The 24,350-nt window shown below is 40.8% G+C and overlaps 1 protein-coding gene across 1 annotated transcript in view; it reads right to left on the bottom strand.

The window, feature by feature from the left end:
* The window catches only part of LOC123767314 (mucin-3A), a 168,641-nt gene that overhangs the window by 62,684 nt on the left and 81,607 nt on the right, over nt 1–24,350 (bottom strand). Inside the window, exon 3 of the mRNA XM_045756887.2 lies at nt 5,138–5,226. Coding sequence (XP_045612843.2) covers nt 5,138–5,226 — 89 coding nt within the window. The remainder of the gene's footprint in view (nt 1–5,137; nt 5,227–24,350) is intronic.

Consider the following 24,350-nt stretch of genomic DNA (forward strand, 5'->3'; position numbering starts at 1 on the left):
AGTATACACCATCTAGAACACAGAGGAGGCTGTATACACCATGTAGAATACATGGGAGGGAGTATACACCATGTAGAACACATGAGAGGCAGTATACACCATGTAGAACACAAGGGAAGCTGTACACACCATGTAGAACACATGGGAGGCAGTATACACCATGTAGAACACAAGGGAGACTGTATACACCATGTAGAACACATGGGAGGCAGTATACACCATGTAGAACACAAGGGAGACTGTATACACCATGTAGAACACATGGTAGGCAGTATACTGGAAAAAGACCATGGGTGGCAGGTTATAACAGGCGGGCCAGAAAAGTTGGTGTGAGGATTATGGTCAATTAAGGTCCGTTATGGGTGACACGTGGTACAGTTCACCTCACATAACGAGAGCTTACGCGACAGTTGTAACCTAGCTCATGGGTCCCGCCTCATAGGCAGGATCCATGATAGAAAGATAGAAAAAAGACAGCTATGTAGAAAGCGCTATAGACAGACAGATACACAGGCATCAAGGTATATAGTTAGATGAACAGAAAAGGCGAAGGTGAAACGTCGAAATATAGAACTAAGGACATTAGAAATAGGAAACGAATAAACAATAAAAAGGTAACAGAAACAAACAGAAACAAGAGAGAAGTCAAACAATCTAGGCAGAGATAAATACCACAGAGTTTAAGAACTTATCTATGATAAATTCCTTTATCAACTTTATATTCCTCCATTTAAACAATATAAAAAACATTATCCTCTTCGTTAACCATTGAACTGGTTCCATTTACCAATAATTCTCCTCCGTTTAACCAAATTCCATCAATTTTTAACCCTTTGCCCATATACGAGAATTTAATGATGGCGACGTAATGACTCTTGACAGCAGGAAATGACGCATAAGTAACAGCGAGTTAAACTAATTCTAACTTTAGGATAACTGAGTTTGAGGACCGAGTCAGTGGACACCTCACACCGCTCTATGTGACGTACGAGGAAGGAGAGAGAAGAAGAGAGGCAAGAGACAAGGAAAAACGGAGAGGAGATAAATAAATGTAAAAAGGAAGGGTGAAAATGAAAGGAACATGTACAAAAAAGAAGTATATATAGAAGTGGCCACAAGAAAGCCAAATAAAGTAAGGAAAAGGGAAGGAAAAATGAGTTTATTTATTGGTCTTGTCATAAATAACTGAATATATGTATATATATATATATATATATATATATATATATATATATATATATATATATATATATATATATATATATATATATGTATATATATATATATATATATATATATATATATATATATATATATATATATATATATATATATATATATTATATTTATATATATACACACACAGATATGAGAACTCACTCGCCTAGAGATGACTCTTACTTTGCGTTTAATATGAAAGCAAACCTACATTCAGTATATATTGCCTAATGTATGCTATTTCATAAAGAACCAGGCTTCGAAGGTCAGGGTTTAAAATGATATCATTTAGAATATCATCACTTCAGTTTAGAAGTTACAGATTTTAATGCTGTTACTTTTGATCGAACTACAGACTTAGTTTCAAAAAAGAAAAGAGAGAGAGAGAGAGAGAGAGAGAGAGAGAGAGAGAGAGAGAGAGAGAGAGAGAGAGAGAGAGAGAGAGAGAGAGAGAGAGAGAGAGAATGAATTAGTCTTACCAACATTTCATCCTTAGGTACATAGCATTTACATGATTTAGAACAAACTATCTCTTGTTAAAAGCAGTTATGTGCAACACATTTAAACACAATTTATGAATTTAAAAACATTGTATTGCACAGCCAAAATGTGCTTATTGAAACACATTCACAAATGTATCCACTTTCTGAGTGTTGCACAAAGCCGCCTCCTCCTCTTCTGCAGAATATAAAAGCCATTGCAACTGAAAGGATATTGGAGTATTTTTTTATTGACGAATTAACGCAGTTGAGTCATTACAATTTGACGGTTGTTTCTAAGACAATGAGTTGAGTTCCCTTTATTTTTGTGTTTCCAGTCCACGAATAAAGTTTCTGAATTCCTTGGAGTATTACTTCAATTTTTATTACTAAGTGAGAAATAATTTTCTGCTCAGTCTCTCTCTCTCTCTCTCTCTCTCATCTCTTTTTCTTTTTGCGTCTTATTATATTGTTCTTCTGTATTTCGTCTATCCCTCGCTTTCGTGGCCCCCCCCTCTCTCTCTCTCACTTTTGTCTCTACATCTCTTTCGTGCCTCTCACTCTCTTTCGTATTTCTGTCTCTTAAATCTCTATATTTCGTCTATATCACTCTCGTGTCTTTATTTCTCATCTTCTATGCTTTCTCTTGCGCTTGCCCTAATTCCAATAGCTTTATTCCTCTCTGCTTCAATCCCCCATTTTCCGCTTTTTTACCTCTTTCCTCCTCTCTTGCTAATTGCATTTCTCCCTCTACCCCAATTCTCTTTCCACTATTTCTCTCCTCTCATCATTTATCTCTTGTTTTCCTCATTTACACTCTCCGCATCACTGTCTTCTCTCTCTCTCTCTCTCTCTCTCAAACCATCAGGGGTGCAAGGGTATTATTAACTACTCAGCCCTTCACAAGAGCCGCTGTTATAGGTCTACTTATGTAACGCCAATTTTCTCCTCAACATGAAACAAATCTTCTTGATGCCAATTTAAAAGATACTAAATAGTTTAATTCTCTAGAGTTGCTGGTATGGGAGGGAGGAGAGGAAGGGATTAGAGTAAAAAAAATGGGAAATGGTCCAATGTCGTTAGAAAGAAAAATACTGAAGTAAATTTTTTATTCTCTCTCTCTTTTTTTCTCTCCTCTCCGCTTCCCTCTTTCAATATTCCCTTTTCCCTTTTCGTTTCTGCTCTCTCTCTCTCTCTCTCTCCCTTCCTCTCTTCCCTCAATACGTATGCTAAATTTATTCTTTCCAGAGGAGGAAAAAGTACAAAACCTGGCTGGGAAAAAATCCCTTGTGTCAATTTCTGCTTCAAGAAAAATAAATAAGTGTTTTGTCCCAGGTCGTGAGGACAGAACTAGGTAATCTCCAGGTCGAACAAGGCTTCTGATTGGTTACCCTGCGCCCTTCACCCCCCCAGCGGATAGTGATGTAAATGTTTGTTCTGCTGTATGTGTGTGTGTGTGTGTGTGAGAGAGAGTGTGAGTGTGTGTGTGTGTGTGTGTGTGTGTGTGTGTGTGTGTGTGTGTGTGTGTGTGTGTGTGAGTGTGTGTGTGTGTGTGTGTGTGTGTGTGTGTGTGTGTGTGTGTGTGTGTGTGTGAGTGTGTGTGAGAGTGTGTGTGTGAGTGTGTGTGTGTGTGTGTGTGTGTGTGTGTGTGTGTGTGTGTGTGTGTGTGTGTGTGTGTGTGTGTGAATTCACCTAGTTGTGCTTGCAGGGGGTTTGGTCCCGCCTCTCCACTGTGAATCAACTGGTATACAGATTTCTGAGCCTACTGGGCTCTATCATATCTACATTTGAAACTGTGGCCTGGTGGCCTGGTGTAGGACCGGGCCGCGGGGACGCTATGTCCCGAAATCATCTCAAGATAACCACAAGATAACCACATGTCACTTACCTCGGCAACTTTCCCACCTGACACTTTCCTCCACTAATATACTACTTACAACTAGAAACTCTTCAGCATTCACACATTTCTTATACAGAAATTCTATCTCTCTCGAACATAACTTTTCTTTATCTAAATTCAATTTCAAGAATCATCCATTTTCAAATACCCGGTTCTTGTATCTTTATATTTCGTTGAGGAATTCACATGTATCTTCTCTCTTCCAGTTTCTTGATGCTGCATTCCTGAAGTCTTTCATTGCTATGCACTCATTCGTTCTATTGATATGCACCAGACAGGTGTTACATATATGGTACATATTAATGGATTTTCTCCGATTTCCTTTTTTATGTGATGATATGAGGAATCTACATTAGCATCGCATATTGTAGAATTGGTGTGATTAAAACGTGTAGATTTCTCACGTTTATGTTCCTTGGCTGATAAAATACATATCTCTAACTATTCACGTTTCTACATTCATTACACATCACACACACACATACATCTTTCCCTCCTGGCATGTGTCAAGCCTGCAGCTCACCATAATGTATAGTACTAACACATCACTGATCTAGTCGAGTTTACCTTAACGTAGCCAGGTTTAAAACAAATTAACTTGACCCAACACCATTACCTACGGAGAATCGGCCAATTATAAGATCAAAAGAATAAATGTTAGACTGGCGCAAACAACGTATTCGAACGCCAGATAATACTGACTCAGAAGCGTCGTTCGTATTAATGAATTGCCACTTACGTCTTGAAGACTGAATGTTTGATCTTCACTCCATACTTTGAATATACACAATGTGAATAAATACAAACATCTCGTCATCATATATACACAAGTGAACATGTTTCTGTTAAGAAAATTATACACAAATCAAAATGTCCTAAGAAATAATATTAAAACATTAAGAATTGATTTGGTAGTATCTAACCCATTCTCTCAGACACACTATGCCATTTGACATTATAGGCTTCAGATTTGGTAGATATATTGTGCAACCTAGAGTGTGTTGGAAGCACCAGTACACCCTAGAGTGTGTTGGAAGCACCAGTACACCCTAGAGTGTGTTGGAAGCACCAGTACACCCTAGAGTGTGTTGGAAGCACCAGTACACCCTAGAGTGTGTTGGAAGCACCAGTACACCCTAGAGTGTGTTGGAAGCACCAGCACATCCTAGAATGTGGAAGGGATCAATACATCCTGGGGCCAGATTCACGAAAGCACTTACGCAAGCATTTACGAACGTGTACATCTTTCCTCAATCTTTAATGGCTTTGGTTACATTTATTAAATAGTTTACAAGCATGAAAACTTCCCATTCAACTGTTGTTATTGTTATAAACAGCCTTCTGATGCTTCGGAGCTCATTAACTGTTTAATAATTGGAAACAAAGCCGCCAAAGATTGAGAAAAGATGTACAGGTTCGTAAGTGCTTGCGTAAGTGCTTTCGTGAATCTGGCGCCTGGAATATGGAAGGTACCGTCACACCCTGAAGTGCAGAAGACACCTATCCATCACCTACACAACAACCCACGTCAAACACTCACCATAGGTGGAGCAGCTTGCCCCGGAGTAGCAGGGAAGGCATTCACAGTTGCCCTCCTCGTCACAGATACCGTGAAAACACTCGATCTCTCTGTAGGGGGGCGGAGAACAATAACAGTTTAGTGAGACAGTATAGAACAACATTATTGATGGTGGGTAATGGTCAAGTAACTAATGCTTGGGTGCGAGTGTTGATTTAACATCAGTAAGGTGATAGGAAGTTATAGAGAGGTGTGATATTAGCTTCCTGTACTATTTCTTCAGTCTTCTGTACTAAGTCATCAATTTCCTTTCCTACACATCTCAGTCTACCTTCTAGCCTCTCTTCCCATCCCATTTAATCCCTCTTTCTTCCCTCTTCCAATCTCTTTTGCAGCATATTATCATCTTTATCTCTCTTGCTCCTTGTCGAAGCCATTCTGTCCCTGCTTTCCCTTCCCTCTCCTCTGCAAAGTCCATTTACTCTCAATTCCTTCCCATCTCCTGATCCGTGTCAATTCTCTCTCTCTTTTCTCTCATTTATGCTTTCTTGTCCCCCCTTGTTTCTTTCCGTTCCATCTCCTACATATTCAATGATATATAAAAACAGAAAAAACTCCAGAAGCTAAGCGTCATTTATCCTTCCTAAGTTAATAGCTCCGGACAGGTGGATGAAAACAGCTCATCCATCAGATGAGCTGTACAAAGGTAGTAATCCACCTTTCATCCATACCATGTAAGTTGCATTATCTACAATATCTTGGAAAATATTTGCAATATATATTCGACGTGGATAAAGGGGGGAGTATGTATGTATGTATGTATGTATGTATGTATGTATGTATGTATGTATGTATGTATGTATGTATGAAGAGGAATGAGAGACTTCGACCAGGAAATGAGACGGGCAAAGCTTGAGAATACAGAAACAATTAACCAGGAAGTGAAACAAAACTTTGTTCAAACAATTCCATTACCGCTCTCAACCCAGAGAGTTGAGGTTGAGAGCTCTCTCTCTCCCTCTCTCTCCCCCTCTCTCTCTCTCTCTCTCTCTCTCTCTCTCTCTCTCTCTCCCTCCCTCTCTCCCTCTCTCTCTCCCTCTCTGTATTTTGTTCTCTGTTATGTTTGTTATCTCTGACAATCTATATATTGTACCGTTTATTGGTCTGTCTCACTCTCTCTCTACTCTTTTTCTTTTAATATTTCTGATAATTTTCTTTCTGTATTTTCTTGCTTATGATTATACTGTGCGTGAGGTGTGTATGTGTGTATTCACCTAGTTGAATTCACCTAGTTGTGTTTGCGGAGGTTGAGCTTTGGCTCTTTCACCCGCCTCTCAACTGTCAATCAACTACTTTTTTTGACCCCCCTGCACACATACACACACACACACACCCACCCACTCACACACACACACACACACACGGGAAGTAACCCGTAACAGCTATCTAAGTCCCAGGTGCCTATTTACTGCTAGGTAACAGGGGCATCCGCGTGAAAGAAACTCTGCCCATTTGTTTCCGACATCGCCGGGGATCGATCCCCGGGGCCATAGGATTACTTTTCCCAACACCTGCCTGTGTTTGTCTCTTTCATAAGTCTCGCATCAGCCTAAACATAAATAATATTGCTTGCAAAAAAATTATGCATACAAATATCTGTAAATAATACCATTTAAATTACAGACAAGAATTGTCTATTTTGCTCACTTTTGTGTATATCTTTGTGTCTATCTTTCCATCTATGTGATATTTGCACTCAGTAGTAGTTTGGTTTTGAGCTCAAAGTTGAACTTTCTTATCCGATAATAATTTGTAGTTGAAACGGAGTTGGATGGAACTGAGAAAAGGCATCAATTTGGACCCAGCCATTGGTGACAGCTGTAGTTGAGTCGTAAAGGGGCCCTCAGCTCCCCGATCCCTATTTTGCTGTAATTGGACCCTTCGGGGCGTAGGGGAGCCGGTCAGCCGAGCGGACAGCACGCTGGACTTGTGATCCTGTGGTCCTGGGTTCGATCCCAGGCGCCGGGGAGAAACAATGGGCAGAGTTTCTTTCATCCTATGCCCCTGTTACCTAGCAGTAAAATAGGTACCTGGGTGTTAGTCAGCTGTCACGAGCTGCTTCCTGGGGGTGGAGGCCTGGTCGAGGACCGGGCCGCGGGGACGCTAAAGCCCCGAAATCATCTCAAGATAACCTCAAGATAGCGTCCGGTCATTCCGATGTAGTTCGTTCCTCTTCCTCCTCCTCTTCTCTAAGTGCTTCAATACATAAACAGACAAATTTTGTATCAAAATACACAGTGCATGTATTTCTTAAAGTTTCTGTATACCTTGAGTTTGTTGTAATCTTGAGCTCTGAATGCATCCTATTTCCTTGAGGTATACATAGTTCTGGCATTACAGAAAATATATGATTCAAATATATATTTCTGTCATTCTCATTAAGGAGCAAATATTCTGATGTAAATTGGACTCTCAGAAGCATCGCTGGTTTTCAATATTTCCTTTGTTACACATATCTCAGCAGACAAGACTCAATGTGACAAGGCAGCCCGCAGCAGCCGCAGCAGTAACTCCACTCACAGCAGCAGCAGTAGCAGGAGAAGCAGAAATAGAAGCAGCAACAGCAACAGCAGCTGCAGCAGTAGCAGCAACAGGAGCAGCAGCAGCAGTAACAGCAACAACAACAGCAGCTGCAGCAGCAGCAGAAGCAGAAGCAGCAACAGCAGCAGCAGCAACAGTAGCAGCAGGAGCAACAGCAGGAGGACCAGCAGCAGCAGCAACAGTAGCAGCAGGAGCAACAGCAGGAGCAGCAGCAGCAACAGTAGCAGCAGGAGCAGCAGCAGTAGCAACAGCAACAGCAGCAGCAACAGCAGCAACAGCAGCAGCAGCAGCAACAGTAGCAGCAGGAGCAACAGCAGGACCAACAGCAGCTGCAGTAGCAACAGCAACAGCAGCAACAGCAGCAACAGCAGCAGCAGCAGCAACAGCAGCAGCAGCAACAGCAGCAGCAACAGCAGCAGCAGCAGCAGCAGCAGCAGCAGCTGTGACTACTGTATTTTGACATATTTCAAGTCTTTTTTTATAACCTTTTACACACTGTTGGTGTAAAAGAATTTTGAGCCGTTATTCTCACTATTACACAGGAAGCGAGCGTTTGTGTTGTAAAATATATGCATTTCAATATTTTTTTTAATTCCTAAATCTACATATATGCATATTTTACCTGAGTGTTTCCTCTGGCTAGATTATTACACTCTTAAAATATTTATATATATATATTTTAACGTTCTCTAGATATATTCGTTACACTCATTAAATATATGTAAAGATTCTTTACATATATTTTTGCTTGTGTCAAAGACAGTTTGTAAGTTTAACTATGATTTAAATTCACATTAGATTCATTGCATCTGTGTTTTATATGTTTTAAAAACACTATTAATGCACCCAAATCTTATTTCTCAATACTGAATAGTGTAAGTAAAACTTATATTTTAAGCTAAACTTCACTTAAATGCTAATATCGATATGTTATTAACATACCGTTATTAACAAAACAAAAATTATATGCAAATATCGATATATTCCCACAATTGGTTGTGTGGGAAGGCGATAAGTGGTGTCGTGTGACACGACTCTCCACGGGGGCGGAAGTGATTGGGTTCTCAATCAGCTACATCTAACCTCTGAGTTAAGAAGATTAGTGAGCTAATCGGTTCCCGAACCGTTAAGTGATTTCCCGAGAGTAGACACCCTAAATCGTCTCTCATAAATGCAAAAACCGTCGAGGCAGATCTGATTAGACCTCCAGTGACTGACTGGGAATAAGATCCCATGTGAAGAATTTTGTTTTAAATGGCAGCGTGGGGGGAGTCTTGGAGATAATCACCAGTGAAGTTAGAATCACTCGATGCCAATCACCTGAGGCTTTGACAGTCCTCTCAGAGCTACAGGAAAATCCCTTTTCCCAAGCCATAAGCGTCCCCAAATTGAAACAACTATTTTTTTCAAGAGTCGAAGGTTTACAAAGCCATTTTGTCATTCCATCTAGGGGTATAAAGTAGGTTTCACGTTTATGAGACCTCAGAGATATGATTAACCAAGTTATAGGTGCAGCAAAAAATAAAAGGGTTTCCGAAGTCATGCAAAGGGTTTTCCAAGTCATCTACTCTCTGTTTCAGTCGGATTCAGCAAAGACTCACCACTTTTGTTTGGGGGGGAACACAATGTCAATTCTGCAGAGAGCGTCCACCAGGAAGACCCGACTCTTTGCCCCTCTTCTGCATAGTTGTTAGAGAGATCCCATGCAGTTCGACCAGTGAGATATATACCTGCACCCTGACGACAGCAGCCTGACAGGTACACAATTTACGCTAGCAGTTCTCTAGCAGGCGAAATCCCACGGATAGAATCAGAACCTCGTAATTATCAAGTGTAAAATCATTTTATACAACGAACAAGTAATATATATATATATATATATATATATATATATATATATATATATATATATATATATATATATATATATATATTCATTCATATCTCTTGTATCACAAGTATTAACCGTTGTGCTCATTGGTAGCACGTTGATAGTAGAGTTGTTAGGTCCCTTGAGGCAATGTTTCAATCTTCCAGGAAAATTAATTACCGGAAGAGAATGAAAGAGATAATACTTTGATTTGGACGTTCACGGCGCTCTGTACCCTCTCACAAGCTGCCTGACTGTTCCCAAGGTAAGGTAATTATCAGACGATAGCACTAAGTCGATGTAATTATATAGCGGTTATGACTGTACCCAGGCTATCCTACTTTCTAAAGTAGCACCCATATTTGACCTCCCTGTACTGTGTGAATATGACAAGCTCCTGAAGTTAATAATTTGTCATGAAGGCACACAATCATACATCAGAACTTGAGGTATGAGGTATGAGACATTCTCAAGTCACAATCGACTTGAGAATGGTCCAGGACGGACCGAAACGTCGTCGTCTCTTCATTTTCTAGTGTGTGGTCTGGTCAACATACTTCAGCCACGTTATTGTGACTCATCGTCTGCATACCTCAGAACGTTCAATGAGACCAGGAAACGCTCTCAATCAGACTATGAGATGATACATACAAGGCATTACTGGCATTCTTATCCTCGTGCATTACTTCTATTAAATGGGTCCGGAGAAGTCTGAATAGATAGGTAACATATAGTCGCCGTCCTCCTATATTTAATGGGCGCAGTGGTACAGTGGGAGAGTACTTTTATCGCTCCTGAAGGTGGTGGATATATTATTCGTTAACTTAATTATCAAAAACAACGCTAAAAATTCCACCTTCCATTGCTAATATTCGTGAACAGAAGGAGCTTAGGAAAAAAAAAAAACTGCCCGGCGAATGTTAAGTCCCATTGGAGTCCTTTAGAGCCGGTGGATTCCCAGTGTTGGAGTAATACTGGCCGGTTCAGTAACGCAATATATATGGTTATGGTGTCTGCCAGCACTGCCACACACTACCCAACTTTAAGCAGGGTTCAGCCCAGCCAGCTAGGTAAGCAAGTGGACCTTCGGCCAGGCAGCCATTCATGACCATATTAATAATAAATCAACCACCCAGGCAGACTGAAAGCAAATTATTCCACTGAGCAGTTAACGCATTAAATTAAATACAAAATACTCTATTTCTTATAAAGAAAGATTGTTCCCAATCATGAAATCTGACAAAGTGAAAAAAAACAATAGGTCAAAGTTGAATTGCTCACTGTTACCCTAGTCAGAGAGGTGTTTCGAAATAAACAGCTTGGCAAGCAGTTATCCAAGCCCTTACCCTGTATTCTATCCTTTAATCTATTTAGTTGCCAATTAATCGACAATTTCTTCAACACGTACCCACACTCCCACGCTTCTACACAGACACTAGCCTATCTTACCAAGTACCTACCCAGACACTAGCCTATCTCACCAAGCACCTACCCATCTACCAAGCACCTACCCATCTACCAACCCTCATTACCAAACATCAACAGCCACGAGCGTACCATCGGTTCGTCCTCCCACTCACCCCCCGACCAACCAGCTTCACTACCACCCGCCAGTAAAGCCAGCCAACCAGCCAGTCACCAGCAAGCCAAAGCCACAACTTCCAGTTATACATGGTTAAACACGGGGTCCTGAGTTGTTTATTCCTCTCAGCACTTGCCTCTTGTAGTCCAGCGAGCACAGTACCCCCGTGAACCACACCAAGTCACTTCAGTCTCCCCCAGTCCTCTGTATCCACTCAACCAGTGTCGGGAAGGGGGATCAGAACTAGCGTCCTCTATGGCCTGGGGGAGGAGATCCAAGCTGGCGTTCCCAATGGCCAGAGGGAAGCAGGCTGACATTCCCAATGGCCTGACGATAACTCTAAGACAAAGCACAGATATTGGAGGTGGGGAAGATGGCTGGCTATTTGCTGCCTCCACTGGAACAGGAAATAGCAGAGGCAGTTTGCTCCGTGTGTATGTGTGTGTACATGATGTTTTGAAGGTGGTGTAGTTGATGCACAGTTCCCGAGGGTGTATGTGAGGGGCTCACGCCTCGATCGTCGACTGGTTGCGGTAAATGATCACCTGGAGGGTGTTTATGTGTTCTCATATTGGCTGGTGAGAGTTGGTTATCTTGCTTGGGTAACTGGCCAGGCAACACCTTATATGAGGGGTCGCGGGGTACTGTCGCTGTTATTAAGTGTTCTTACCACCACTTGTTCAGCTGTAGCCTTGCTTGCTCTTGGAGAGTGTTATTATGGAGTGTTATTATAATGTTATTACTGTGGTTATTATGGAGGGTTATTGCTTTAATTATCATTGTAATATTTTTTCTGTTATTACTGTAATTATTTTTTTTATTATTTTAAGTTATTTCTATAATTATTGTTATTGCTGTATTTATTTTTAGTATTTCTTGTGTTATTAATGTTACTGTTCTGTATTATTATTCTTGCCTTAATTATATTTTGTGTTTGGGTATTTTTTTAAATTATCAATTGTTTACTATTAAAACTATTCCTTCTATTGTAATTATAATTGCAATTATAATAATTATTAAAACTATCATAATTTATTTAATAACTATTAGTTATTACTAAGCTTGATGTAACATGCGTGGCCACAACACAGTTGTAAACAGAGTTGTAAACAGAGTTGTAAATGAGCTTCATTAAAAAGCTCCCATGGCTCTAATTATCTAACCTGGATGTGAAGCTGCTCGCTCACGCCTCGTTAAGGCTTCGCTTTGAAAAATTACAAAGGTTACAAAAGACAAGAGATCAAGAGATTAGCTGAATAGTTTCCATTAAGTCTACGTAACCTAGCAGCTGAACCACTTAGGCAATAATAAACAGAAGAGAGACAAATAAGAACAAAGGCAACTGCAGAAGGCCTAGTGGCCCATACGAGGCAGATCCTGTTTATATATATATATATATATATATATATATATATATATATATATATATATATATATATATATATATATATATATTTAAACAGGATCTAATATATATATATATATATAAACAGGATAAATATATATATATATATATATATATATATATATATATATATATATATATATATATATATATATATATATATATATATATATATATATATATATATATATACAAATAAAGATTAAAATAGATGAAGTAATAATGGCGAGCGATTACTTGTACCTCACCTGACTTACGTTTGTAACATAGTTACATAGTTATGCCAATTAGCTATTAAAGATCTCGACTGAAATGATAACAAGAGAGTTCTGGTCCATTGAGAGTTACAGATTCAATTTAAACACAAAATAAAAACAGTTTAACTTGAAAAATAAATTAGAACAATTTCCTGGTGAAGCAACTACTAAGATGGCCTCGTAGCCTGGTGGATAGCGCGCAGGACTCGTGATTCTGTGGCGCGGGTTCGATTCCCGCACGAGGTAGAAACAAATGGGCAAAGTTTCTTTCACCCTGAATGCCCCTGTTACCTAGCAGTAAATAGGTACCTGGGAGTTAGTCAGCTGTCACGGGCTGCTTCCTGGGGGTGGAGGCCTGGTCGAGGACCGGGCCGCGGGGACACTAAAGCCCCGAAATCATCTCAAGATAACCAAGAACCTCTCAAGAAGATATAAAAATATGCCGGGCTAAAGAAACAGCGTTTAGTTTGCAAGTTACATGTTTGAAACATTATTCTTAATTCAGAAGAACCCAGAGAGGAGAGAGGAGAAAGGTCGCCGGAGGGAGAATTGGGCAGCGTAAAGGAGAATAGGAGAAGAGAAAATGGGGAAAGTGTGGAAGAGAACAGGAGAATTGGAAAGTATTGGACTGTGGGCAAGCGTGGGAGGATAGGTATGTGGGGAAGTGTGTGTGAAAGTGTAGGAGGGAGTAGGTGGGGTAGAGTGTATGGGACTGTGGGAGAGAGTCAGGGTGTGGGAGAGTGTTGGGTGTGTGGGAGGGTACTGGGGGAGAGTGTGGGAGAGGCTGAGAGAGTGGTAGAGAGGATGGAAGCTTAAGGGTGAGACGAGAGCAGGAAGCGAATTAACTCAGATCTTTCCACTGGATATGCAAGTTTTAGGGTGAGAAATTAGCCAATGCTAATATAAAGGAGCGAACAGGGTTGAGGGTGGATGGGGTGGAGATAGTGGAGGGAGATGGAGCTAGTGGATTACTAAGGATTAATATTGGGTGGAATAGAATATCCAGAGATTGGGGATTATAAGGGAAGGGAATAAGTGGAAAGCAGAAAGATGAAAACTGCAATAACGGAAGGGTAATAGAGATGACTGGAGTAGGGTAGGAGTAGGGTGGAGTAAGAAGGGTACAGTAAGATGTGGCCGGAATAAAGAAGAACGAGATTGGTAGAGAAGAACGAACTGGTCCGCAAGAGTACGAAACTTGACGGGAAAGTAACGAAGAGGAATGTAGCAGAATGTAATCTGATGGTGGAGGTGGGAGTGATCCCGCGTGATGTATTGACCCACAGTGACCATAAAAACACCTCTCCCCCCCTACACACACGCACGCACACACACACGCGCACACACACACACACACACACACACACACACACACACACACACACACACACACACACACACACACACACACACGCAAAAAACGTACGCTTAAATATAACTAACTTCCAACTGGAGTAATCCTTGTCGATCATCTTTCACTGTTTGGGGATCGCGATATGTAGACATGAGAGGAGAGAGAGAGAGAGAGAGAGAGAGAGAGATAGCGAAGGTGATGGAGAAACTAGAGGATGTAGGGAGGGGAGAGGAGGGAAGGAAAGACATCACTAGTAGTAGAAAATCTACAACTAATAGTTGGGGAACCAGGAGCTACAAACACAGTAACAAGACACATACGAGAAGCGTAATTGACGAAACCCACAATTAACTTATCGCTGTGTAACAAACATCTTAGAAAAGATAATTTACACCGAGTAGTATACCGCGCTGTGTACATACACTCATAGCTTACTCTGGTCCTTAATTATATATAGGACGAAAGTATACTTGCTGGTTGCTCAATAAGGTGTTAATGCCTTAATGACTCTCCAGAACAGATGATGAGTCACAATAACGTGGCTGAAGATGATCAAAACTCTACACCGGGAGATGAATAGACGACGACGTTTCGATCCGTCCTAGACAATCGACTTGATTATGGTCCAGGACGGACCGAAACGTCGTCGATGTTTGGTCATCTTCTGGTGGACGGTTTGGTCACCATTGAGGAAGCCGGTCGGCCGAGCGGACAGCACTCTGGACTTGTGATCCTGTGGTCCCGGGTTCGATCCCAGGCGCCGGCGAGAAACAATGGGCAGAGTTTCTTTCACCCTATGCCCCTGTTACCTAGCAGTAAAATAGGTACCTGGGTGTTAGTCAGCTGTCACGGGCTGCTTCCTGGGGGTGGAGGCCTGCTCGAGGACCGGGCCGCGGGGACACTAAAAGCCCCGAAATCATCTCATGATAACCTCAAGATCACTCTCCAAGAGCATCTGCTAAAAACACATTCTTCACAGTACACACAGATCACACTAACGTGATGCATCACATGAACAAATCTGGACAAATAGATTTGTTCAACCTTCACAGATTAGTGTCGCTAGTCAGGGATGAGTTGATGAACTCATCCATCAACCAGCGTGACAACATCTCATCCGTCAACTTCCAGCTGAAGATTACAAGAACATTACCATCGACAACTCACTAGAAACAGACGGCCGCTTATAATCACGAGTCGAGGCACTAGAGCGAGTGATCCGGATGCATCCACTTCAGCAGGTGTGGTGAAGCCAGCAACAGCCGGCTGTCCGGCACCTCAGAATATCCGGTTATATCGATTTAGAACAGTTGTTCACGTGGGCCATAGGACCTTCGATCCTCTCACTAGCTTGTATACATTCCAAGGTTGTTTTCACAAGCTTGTATACATTCCAAGGTTGCTTTCTCAAGCTTGTATACATTCTAAGGTCGGTTTCACAAGCTTGTATACATTCCAAGGTTGCTTTTTCAAGCTTGTATACATTCCAAGGTTGTTCTCACAAGCTTGTATACATTCCAAGGTTGTTTTCTCTAGCTTGTATACATTCCAAGGTTGTTTTCACAAGCTGGTATACATTCCAAGGTTGTTTTCTCAAGCTTGTATACATTCCAAGGTTGTTTTCACAAGCTGGTATATATTCTAAGGTTGCTTTCACAAGCTTGTATACATTCCAAGGTTGTTTTCACAAGCTTGTATACATTCCAAGGTTGCTTTTTCAAGCTTGTATACATTCCAAGGTTGTTCTCACAAGCTTGTATACATTCCAAGGTTGTTTTCACAAGCTTGTATACATTCCAAGGTTGTTTTCACAAGCTTGTACACATTCCAAGGTTGTTTTCACAAGCTTGTATACATTCCAAGGTTGTTTTCACAAGCTTGTACACATTCCAAGGTTGTTCTCACAAGCTTGTATACATTCCAAGGTTGTTTTCACAAGCTTGTACACATTCCAAGGTTGTTCTCACAAGCTTGTATACATTCCAAGGTTGTTTTCACAAGCTTGTACACATTCCAAGGTTGCTTTCTAAGGCGTGTATATGTTTTGACGTTCCTCTCTCAAGATTGCATATGTTCCAAGGCTGCTCTCTCTTGCCTGACAGGGAGGTGTTTGGGGCCTGACGGTTGAGTGGACAGCGCTCGGGACTTGTAGTCCTAAGGTTCTGTGTTTGATCTCCAGCGGAGTCGGAAACAAATGGGCAGAGTTTCTTTTATCCTGATGTCCATGTTTACCTAGCAGTAAATATGTACCTGGGAGTTAGACAGCTGCTACGGGGTGCTTTCTTGGAATAGGTAACAAAAAAAAGGAGGCCTGGTCGAGGACCGGGCCGCGGGGACGCTAAGCCCCGAAATCATCTCAAGATAACCTCAAGATAGCCTATATATGGTCCAAGGCTGCTCTCTCTAGCCTGTATATGTTCCAAGGTTGCTTTAGGGTGTATATTTTGTATGATTGCTCTAGCCATTCAATCAACCTTGAAACATATACAAACCCGAGAAAGTACTGGGGTCACATGTATTTTTGGAAAGGACAACTGATTCGGAAGACCTGAGCCATTAGCGTCACATGGAGATCTCTGACCAACTCTCACAGCTGAGCAGAGTTGCACATCAGTTTAAATTTAACCAACTAGAATTATATTTACTAGTGTTCCTTCTTGGGTTGATAGTCTTCTCTAGTTTATGAAATTGATTCCATTATAATGCAGATATTTATGGTGAGAATCGCTAAATAGTTTATACTCAATACAGGAGTGAGAGTGAGTGAGAGAGAGAGAGAGAGAGAGACAGAGAGAGAGAGAGAGAGAGAGACAGAGAGAGAGAGAGAGACAGAGAGAGAGAGAGAGAGAGAGAGAGAGAGAGAGAGAGAGAGAGAGAGAGAGAGAGAGAGAGAGAGAGACAGAGACAGAGAGAGAGAGAGAGAGAGAGAGAGAGAGAGAGACAGAGAGAGAGACAGACAGAGAGAGAGAGAGTCAGTTCACGGAGCCTCAATTGACGTTGATATATCATACTATCATTCCTCTTCCTAGCATTGCAAAACTCCTAATTTGCAGAATGCCGTATCGGAATTTATACGCAAATATTGCCACGCACATATAAAGAGATTTAATCCAAATCTGTGCACTCTAATCAAACTCGTATAGGACTATAAAGGATTATTGACTTTTCTGACTCAGCATCGCACTATGCTTTATCCGATATTAAATGGTTGGAATTGACTGCTAATGGCAGGCGGAAGCGAATGTGTACTATGCAATTCTTTCACACAATTATCAACCGAAATAATTTATCATTTTAGCCGGGCTGAATGCCACTGCGTGCCGGACTTGCTGGTGGAGTCTATAGTCAATATGCTCCATGCTCCAGGCATGACACTGAGCGCCCGTCATGCAAATTATGTCGTAGTCAATATGGTGTGTGTGTGTTCCAGGTACGATAGTGCATGCTTGGCTCACGAATCATGATTTTAGACAATTTTGGTAAACCTCTCCAGGCATGATAATGGATAATTTTGAGCTTTGTCTCAGGCTGGCTCCGTGACGGTAAACCCGCCAAACACACACCGAAACTACGACGTTGGTTCAACGTTCGAACAAGTTTTAACACTTCCTAACCAGTTATAACAACCAATATAGCAAGTTGTAACAACGTTCTAATACGTCATAAACACGTTAAGCCAAGATGTAACAGCTTTATTACAAGTTGTAACAAGCGGAAAATAGAGACAGTTTTGGTTTGTGTTTCCAGGGAATTGCGTGACAGAAAGTAGTGTCGTTAAATGCAGACAATTTGCATGTCTAAGACTAGTACCTCAGCCGGTCGGCCGAGCGGACAGCACGCTGGACTCGTGATCCTGTGGTCCTGGGTTCGATCCCAGGCGCCGGCGAGAAACAATGGGCAGAGTTTCTTTCACCCTATGCCCCTGTTACCTAGCAGTAAAATAGGTACCTGGGTGTTAGTCAGCTGTCACGGGCTGCTTCCTGGGGGTGGAGGCCTGGTCGAGGACCGGACCGCGGGGACACTAAAAAGGCCCGAAATCATCTCAAGATAACCTCAAGATAACCTCTCCGTTGAGAGTATATGTGTGGTTGGTGTTTCTTGCTGGTAACTGTTTGCGAGTGTCTGGTAATGGTGTCTCTAGATACAGTGCCAGCATGCGTCACTGTCACTCGACACTGCGTTCGTGTGGTTAGTGCCACTAACAGTGAACTGTGAGCTTGGAGCTAGTACCGAACTCTTATAGACTGTGTCTGGATCTGCTGCCGCTTCCCACATAATGTTTTTCTCGCCCTGGTTCCAGTACTCTCAAATGGGTTGCTTGCCACTAGTGCACTGGGAGCATGAAGCTTGCATACGCAGGTCTGGAGCCGCTATCTCCGTAAAATGTCTTATCTGTAACTAGCACCGCTCTGAGTCAGTTGCCACCCTGGAGTTGACGAAGGCCATGCCAAGCAGAGAGTAGACAGGGCGGTCGTCACTCTATGACGAGCAGAGAGCAGACAAGGAAGGTGGTCAATGACATACAATGACACCAGTTCTCAACAATTAACCAATTTGAAGGAAGTGAACATGTCCAGTCACACGATCTGAAAGCTAACGACACCAAAGCCAGATACACAAATTGTTAGAGAAAGCAAGAACGGTCCCGAAGTTATAAATCAATATAAACTCTATAACCCGTCGAGGATTCGAACGTGGGCGGCCAGGGGTCACCCTGGGGCTGCCCAGTTATAAAACCACTCCACCATTGATTAAGCAATCGATGGTGGAGTGTTATTAGTACTGGGTAGCCACTGGGGAGGGGCGGTCACCTCTGGTCGTACGGGTTCGAATCCCCCGAAGGGTCAAAGAGTTTTTAGTGATTTACAGATTGAATATATACCTAGAGCAGGTGTCACACGCTATAAACTCTCTACACGCCTCAAAAGATGGTGCCAGGGAGTCCACGTGTCAAAATTTTCTGGTGCAGTCTGACACTTTTCTGACACTGTGTCACTCGACGCTGAATGTTTGTCACGGAAGAGTGCCACCCGCCGCAGACTGAGTGCCATCGACCATCTGCGAGGCAGGAACCTCTGCCACTCCACACAGTCTGACCGTACCAGTTAACGTAACTGGTAAAAAGCTCCAACTTAGCCTGTACCTTCAGTCACTGGCCTCAGACTGACTGTACGGAATAACCTGGTTAAACTTGTACCACAACCAAGGAACTGGTAACTGGTCAGCCTGTCCTCCTAAGGTACCCCATCGTCAAGAAAACGGTCAATTTAAAGTGTCTCCTAACCTACCAGAGGACCCAAAACAGAAAACAAGACAATACGTCACTTTCGCGAGCCGCTTCCATTTTCTAGTACGACAATTTGTGGCCTTAGTATCGCATATGAGCGAAAAGCGACGTTCTTTGTAAGAGGACAGGTTGAACTGGCACCCACCAACTTGATACAGGGTCGTGCCACAAGACATAAACTGATAACGAGCACCTGCGACTAGAATTCTTGCCACAAGTTGTAAACTGAATGGTCTTCGGACCCTATCATTACCGTAGAGCTCCTGGTCCTAGGAATAATGCCCCCTACCTGCGACTAGAATTCTTGCCCCAAGTTGTAAACTGAATGGTCTTGGGACCCTATCATTACTGTAGAGCTCCTGGTCCTAGGAATAATGCCCCCTAGCAGTGCCTGTGCTGGGTGCCGTTTGAACCACACGGTGCCTAGGAGCTGTTGGTCCTGACCGCCAGCTCCCCTCCATCTGTCTCACTAAGTAAATTAAACCAATTCCGCCAGTTTCCAGCAGAGGGGAATTGGAGAACAGGATTAAAAAATGCTAATGTAATTGAGCTCTGAATATATTGCACACATACTGTCAGTCTTTGGCGTTGTTCCACTGACTGCTTCGCCAAGCTACAGCCCGATATTGATACGTAAAGCGTAAGAGGAACTTGAATTGCGCAGCGGAGTACAATTCTCGAGTAAATGGGCGATATCGAGAACCATTAATGCTAGTAAATTTAGATTTTTCGCCGTTGCAAATGCAGATCATACGCAATTTATGGCTCAAACCTCGTGACTATGAGTCAGTTGTAACTTCATATATGAATCAGTTGTAAATTAATATGTATGAATCAGCTATAACTTTCTATGTATGAATCAGTTGTAACTTGATATGAAACAGCAATAACTTCATATGTATGAATCAATTGTGACTTGATATGAATTAATCAGCTATAACTTCATATGTATGAATCAGTTATAACTTCATATGTATGAATCAGCTATAACTTCATGTGTATGAATTAGCTGTAACTTCAGACATATAAATCAGTTTTACCATTGTGTAAAATGAGCATTGCAGTTTCAAAAATAAAACCAATTTTAATAAATATATACAATATGCATAAGATTTCTGTGTGATGTACATTCAAGTTAGACCAATGCATTCACGTCCTTGAACGTTCCCCTACGTCAGGTATGACACGATCTGACATAACCATGACTTCATGACAAGCAAAGTAATTCAGCTTAACGTCTAGACATAAGGGACGAGTGCTGAAAAACAGACGCTTGTAGGCTGTTTCTTCACGCAACAAATATATTTTCCACACTTTTCACATAGCCTTTCATACAAGTTGATTCTTAAAATCGAAGTAAAGATCACCTGAGCTTCACCTACGAGGATAAATTTGGTTACTGAACCAAAGGATGCAAAAAGAATTAACCAACCTGGTCTCAGTATATCGTCTCATAAGGTGGACACTCCACTCTGTTTAATTTACTGTACTAATCTACTCTAATGAGCTACTAACATGAATCATAGACTCGTCACGTAACAGAACAGGATACATGGTGCTGCATCAGTAAGCTAAGCTGTTATACCCTGGTAAGCTTCTTCCAGGTAGACGAGACACGATCAAGATAACGAAATAAGACAAAGAATACTATTGAAATCCTTCTTCATTATATGATAGCAACCTAAGAATAAGAACGAAATAAGAATACAAATAAGAATACAATAGAAAACCTCCGTTATTAAGTGATAACAACTCAAACAAATATATCAAACAATGAATGGTTTTCACGACGCATCGTCTCGGATCACTTCGTTATTACTAACGAGAACAGAAGAACTTCACTCGATGCCAAATGGAACGAAATAGTGCTGCTCTCTGAATGACCGAACCCTCACTGGTGTTCGGTTACAAGGGGGGTTGTTATCCACCAATCGTCCTATTAATCGTGAGCTCTCTAACGAACCGTTGCACAAAACCACTGAGACTAACATTACACATATTTTGTAAGTAAACCAATGCCTATCCAGCCACGAAACTGACAATTTATCTTGGATTATGCAACACATATTCAAGAAACATAACATACTCTAGGCTTAAAATTGTGCTATTTGTTAACACTACTGGCATAGTTTTCGTCCTGTTAAAATAGACAAAATTCAACTTAGGTTTGAAATATATAATACCCATCACGCTATATAGGATGTTAAAGTCCCAACATAATATATAGAAATATATCTTATTAAATATGACCGAAAAAGTAAGATTAATAATTCTAACACGAATTTTTTCAATATTTTGTAATATCTAACACGAATAAGAACAAGTAGCAGCTGTCAGTAATATCTAACACGAATAAGAACAAGTAGCAGCTGTCAGTAATATCTAACACGAATAAGAACAAGTAGCAGCTGTCAGTAATATCTAACACGAATAAGAACAAGTAGCAGCTGTCAGTAATATCTAACACGAATAAGAACAAGTAGCAGCTGTCAGTAATATCTAACACGAATAAGAACAAGTAGCAGCTGTCAGTAATATCTAACACGAATAGAAAATTCGTGTTTGAATTATTAATCTTACTTTTTCGGTCATATTTAATAATATATGTTTGCAAGAAAGACTGCTACCAAAAAATACTAAGAAATATATCTATATATCAGAAAAATATCTCGCGAAATATATCTATATATCCTGATATATAGATATATTTCTTAGTATATTTTGGTAGCAGTCTTTCTTGTAAACATATATTATTAAATATGACCGAAAAAGTAAGATTAATAATATATAAGATTAATATATCAGGAGCTGCCTTGTATGGACAAATAGGCCTTCAGCAGTTACCTTTATTCTTAGGTTCTTATATCTAGCATGAAATTGTTTTGATATACTCAATAGGTATATATCCACATTTCCTGGCGATGGAGAATGCAGTCTCCGTGGTGTAGTGGTAAGACACTCGCCTGGCGTTCCGCGAGCGCTATGTCATGGGTTCGTATCCTGGCCGGGGAGGATTTACTGGGCGCAATTCCTTAACTGTAGCCTCTGTTTAACGCAACAGTAAAATGTGTACTTGGATGAAAAAACGATTCTTCGCGGCGGGGATCGTATTCCAGGGACCTGCCCGAAACGCTACGCGTACTAGCGGCTGTACAAGAATGTAACAACTCTTGTATATATCTCAAAAAAAAAAAAAAAAAAAAAAAAAAAAAAAAAAAAGAATGACCACTTCATCATAAATGTATCACAAATAATGTAATTATATCACTAATAATATAAGCAAATACACATTCTCTGGAAATGGCCAAATTTTGCCATTTTTTTTTATCTCAAGAAGAGTTTTGGAAAAATGTGAAGCTTAAATTATTTTTTCTTTATATATTTTCCATATAATTTTGACAATTATCAAATCAGGTGACAAGTTGAACACAGGACAGGTGCTACTTGTTCTGTTCATTTATGGTTTTTTAACTTTATTTGTAACGAAACTCGGAATACATAAGCAAAATTTAAGACAAGTATTCTATAAGTTTATAATAAAATATTTATATCAGAAGTTATAGCGTTAAGCAATTTTTGGCGTCTAATTTTCAAATGGAAAATTCAAATTTCGAAACGGTGTTTTGTACTGAAATCATCAAATTTTTTTAACGGATTTTGATGAAATCCTTTACTCAAGAATTCAATGTAATTGGTGCTAAAATTGTTTTTATTTATTTTATCGGATTTCCTGTTTGTTTAATTTGTTTATCTGTTTAAAATTACATATACTTATATTTGAAAAATTATACCAAGGGATAATTTTCAAAGATCGTACCGTATATAAGCTGGTCATTAACAAGAAACAAATGGCTTTGGTACGATATTTAAACGAGTTTCAGCCTGTTTTGAAAGTGTAAATCTATATAGATTACATAACAAAAGTCTAAGCCTATTTGAATTCGTTTTGTAAAGTGAGTGATGCGGACGCCTTTTTAAAAAATACACGTCGAGTACAGGTAGTTGAAGTTATATCAGTGAAAAGATAGGAAACTCAACCATTTTAACACACAGAATACCGGTGGCAGTTTATCAAACAAAATTTTTTTATTAGTTCATGATTAATTCCTGTAGAAGAGGATTTATCGAGCAATCCTAAAAAATACTTCAAACTGATTGAATATTCCAAAAAATACTACAAACTGATTGAATATTTCAAAAAAGTACTACAGATTGAATATTCTATCTCTTCGGCACATATAGACTCGTACACAGGTCCATTAGGTACACAGGTACACAGGTACACAGTGGCAGATTGAGAAATGAAGGGTGAGGGGGAGGGAGGGAGGGAGCTGCTACCGTGTTGCTATCTGCAACATATTCCTGCTACTTGTGGGGGAACATGTGCAGAGATTTTTGCGCAAGGCAAATATCAGCATATTCAAATGCAACTCCCGAAATATGGTTAGAAACCGAACTAAAATATTTTTGCCAAAAGCGAGTTAGAGGCGATTGTATCGTATTGTGAGGGTGGTGGTGGTTGTGCTGGGGGGGGGGGGGGTGGTTGTTTTGGAGGTCAGGGGAGGGGGGAGGGGTGGTGATTGTGTTGAGGGTGGTGGTGGTGGCAGTGTTAGAGGTGAGGATTGGGTTGTGGTTGTGTTGGCAGTGTTAGAGGTGAGGATTCGGTTGTGGTTGTGTTGGCAGTGTTAGAGGTGAGGATTGGGTTGTGGTTGTGTTGGCAGTGTTAGAGGTGAGGATTGGGTTGTGGTTGTGTTGGTAGTGTTAGAGGTGAGGATTGGGTTGTGGTTGTGTTGGTAGTGTTAGAGGTGAGGATTGGGTTGTGGTTGTGTTGGCAGTGTTAGAGGTGAGGATTGGGTTGTGGTTGTGTTGGCAGTGTTA

The sequence above is a fragment of the Procambarus clarkii genome, chromosome 74, assembly GCF_040958095.1.
Source record: "Procambarus clarkii isolate CNS0578487 chromosome 74, FALCON_Pclarkii_2.0, whole genome shotgun sequence".
Lineage (NCBI taxonomy): Eukaryota > Metazoa > Arthropoda > Malacostraca > Decapoda > Cambaridae > Procambarus > Procambarus clarkii.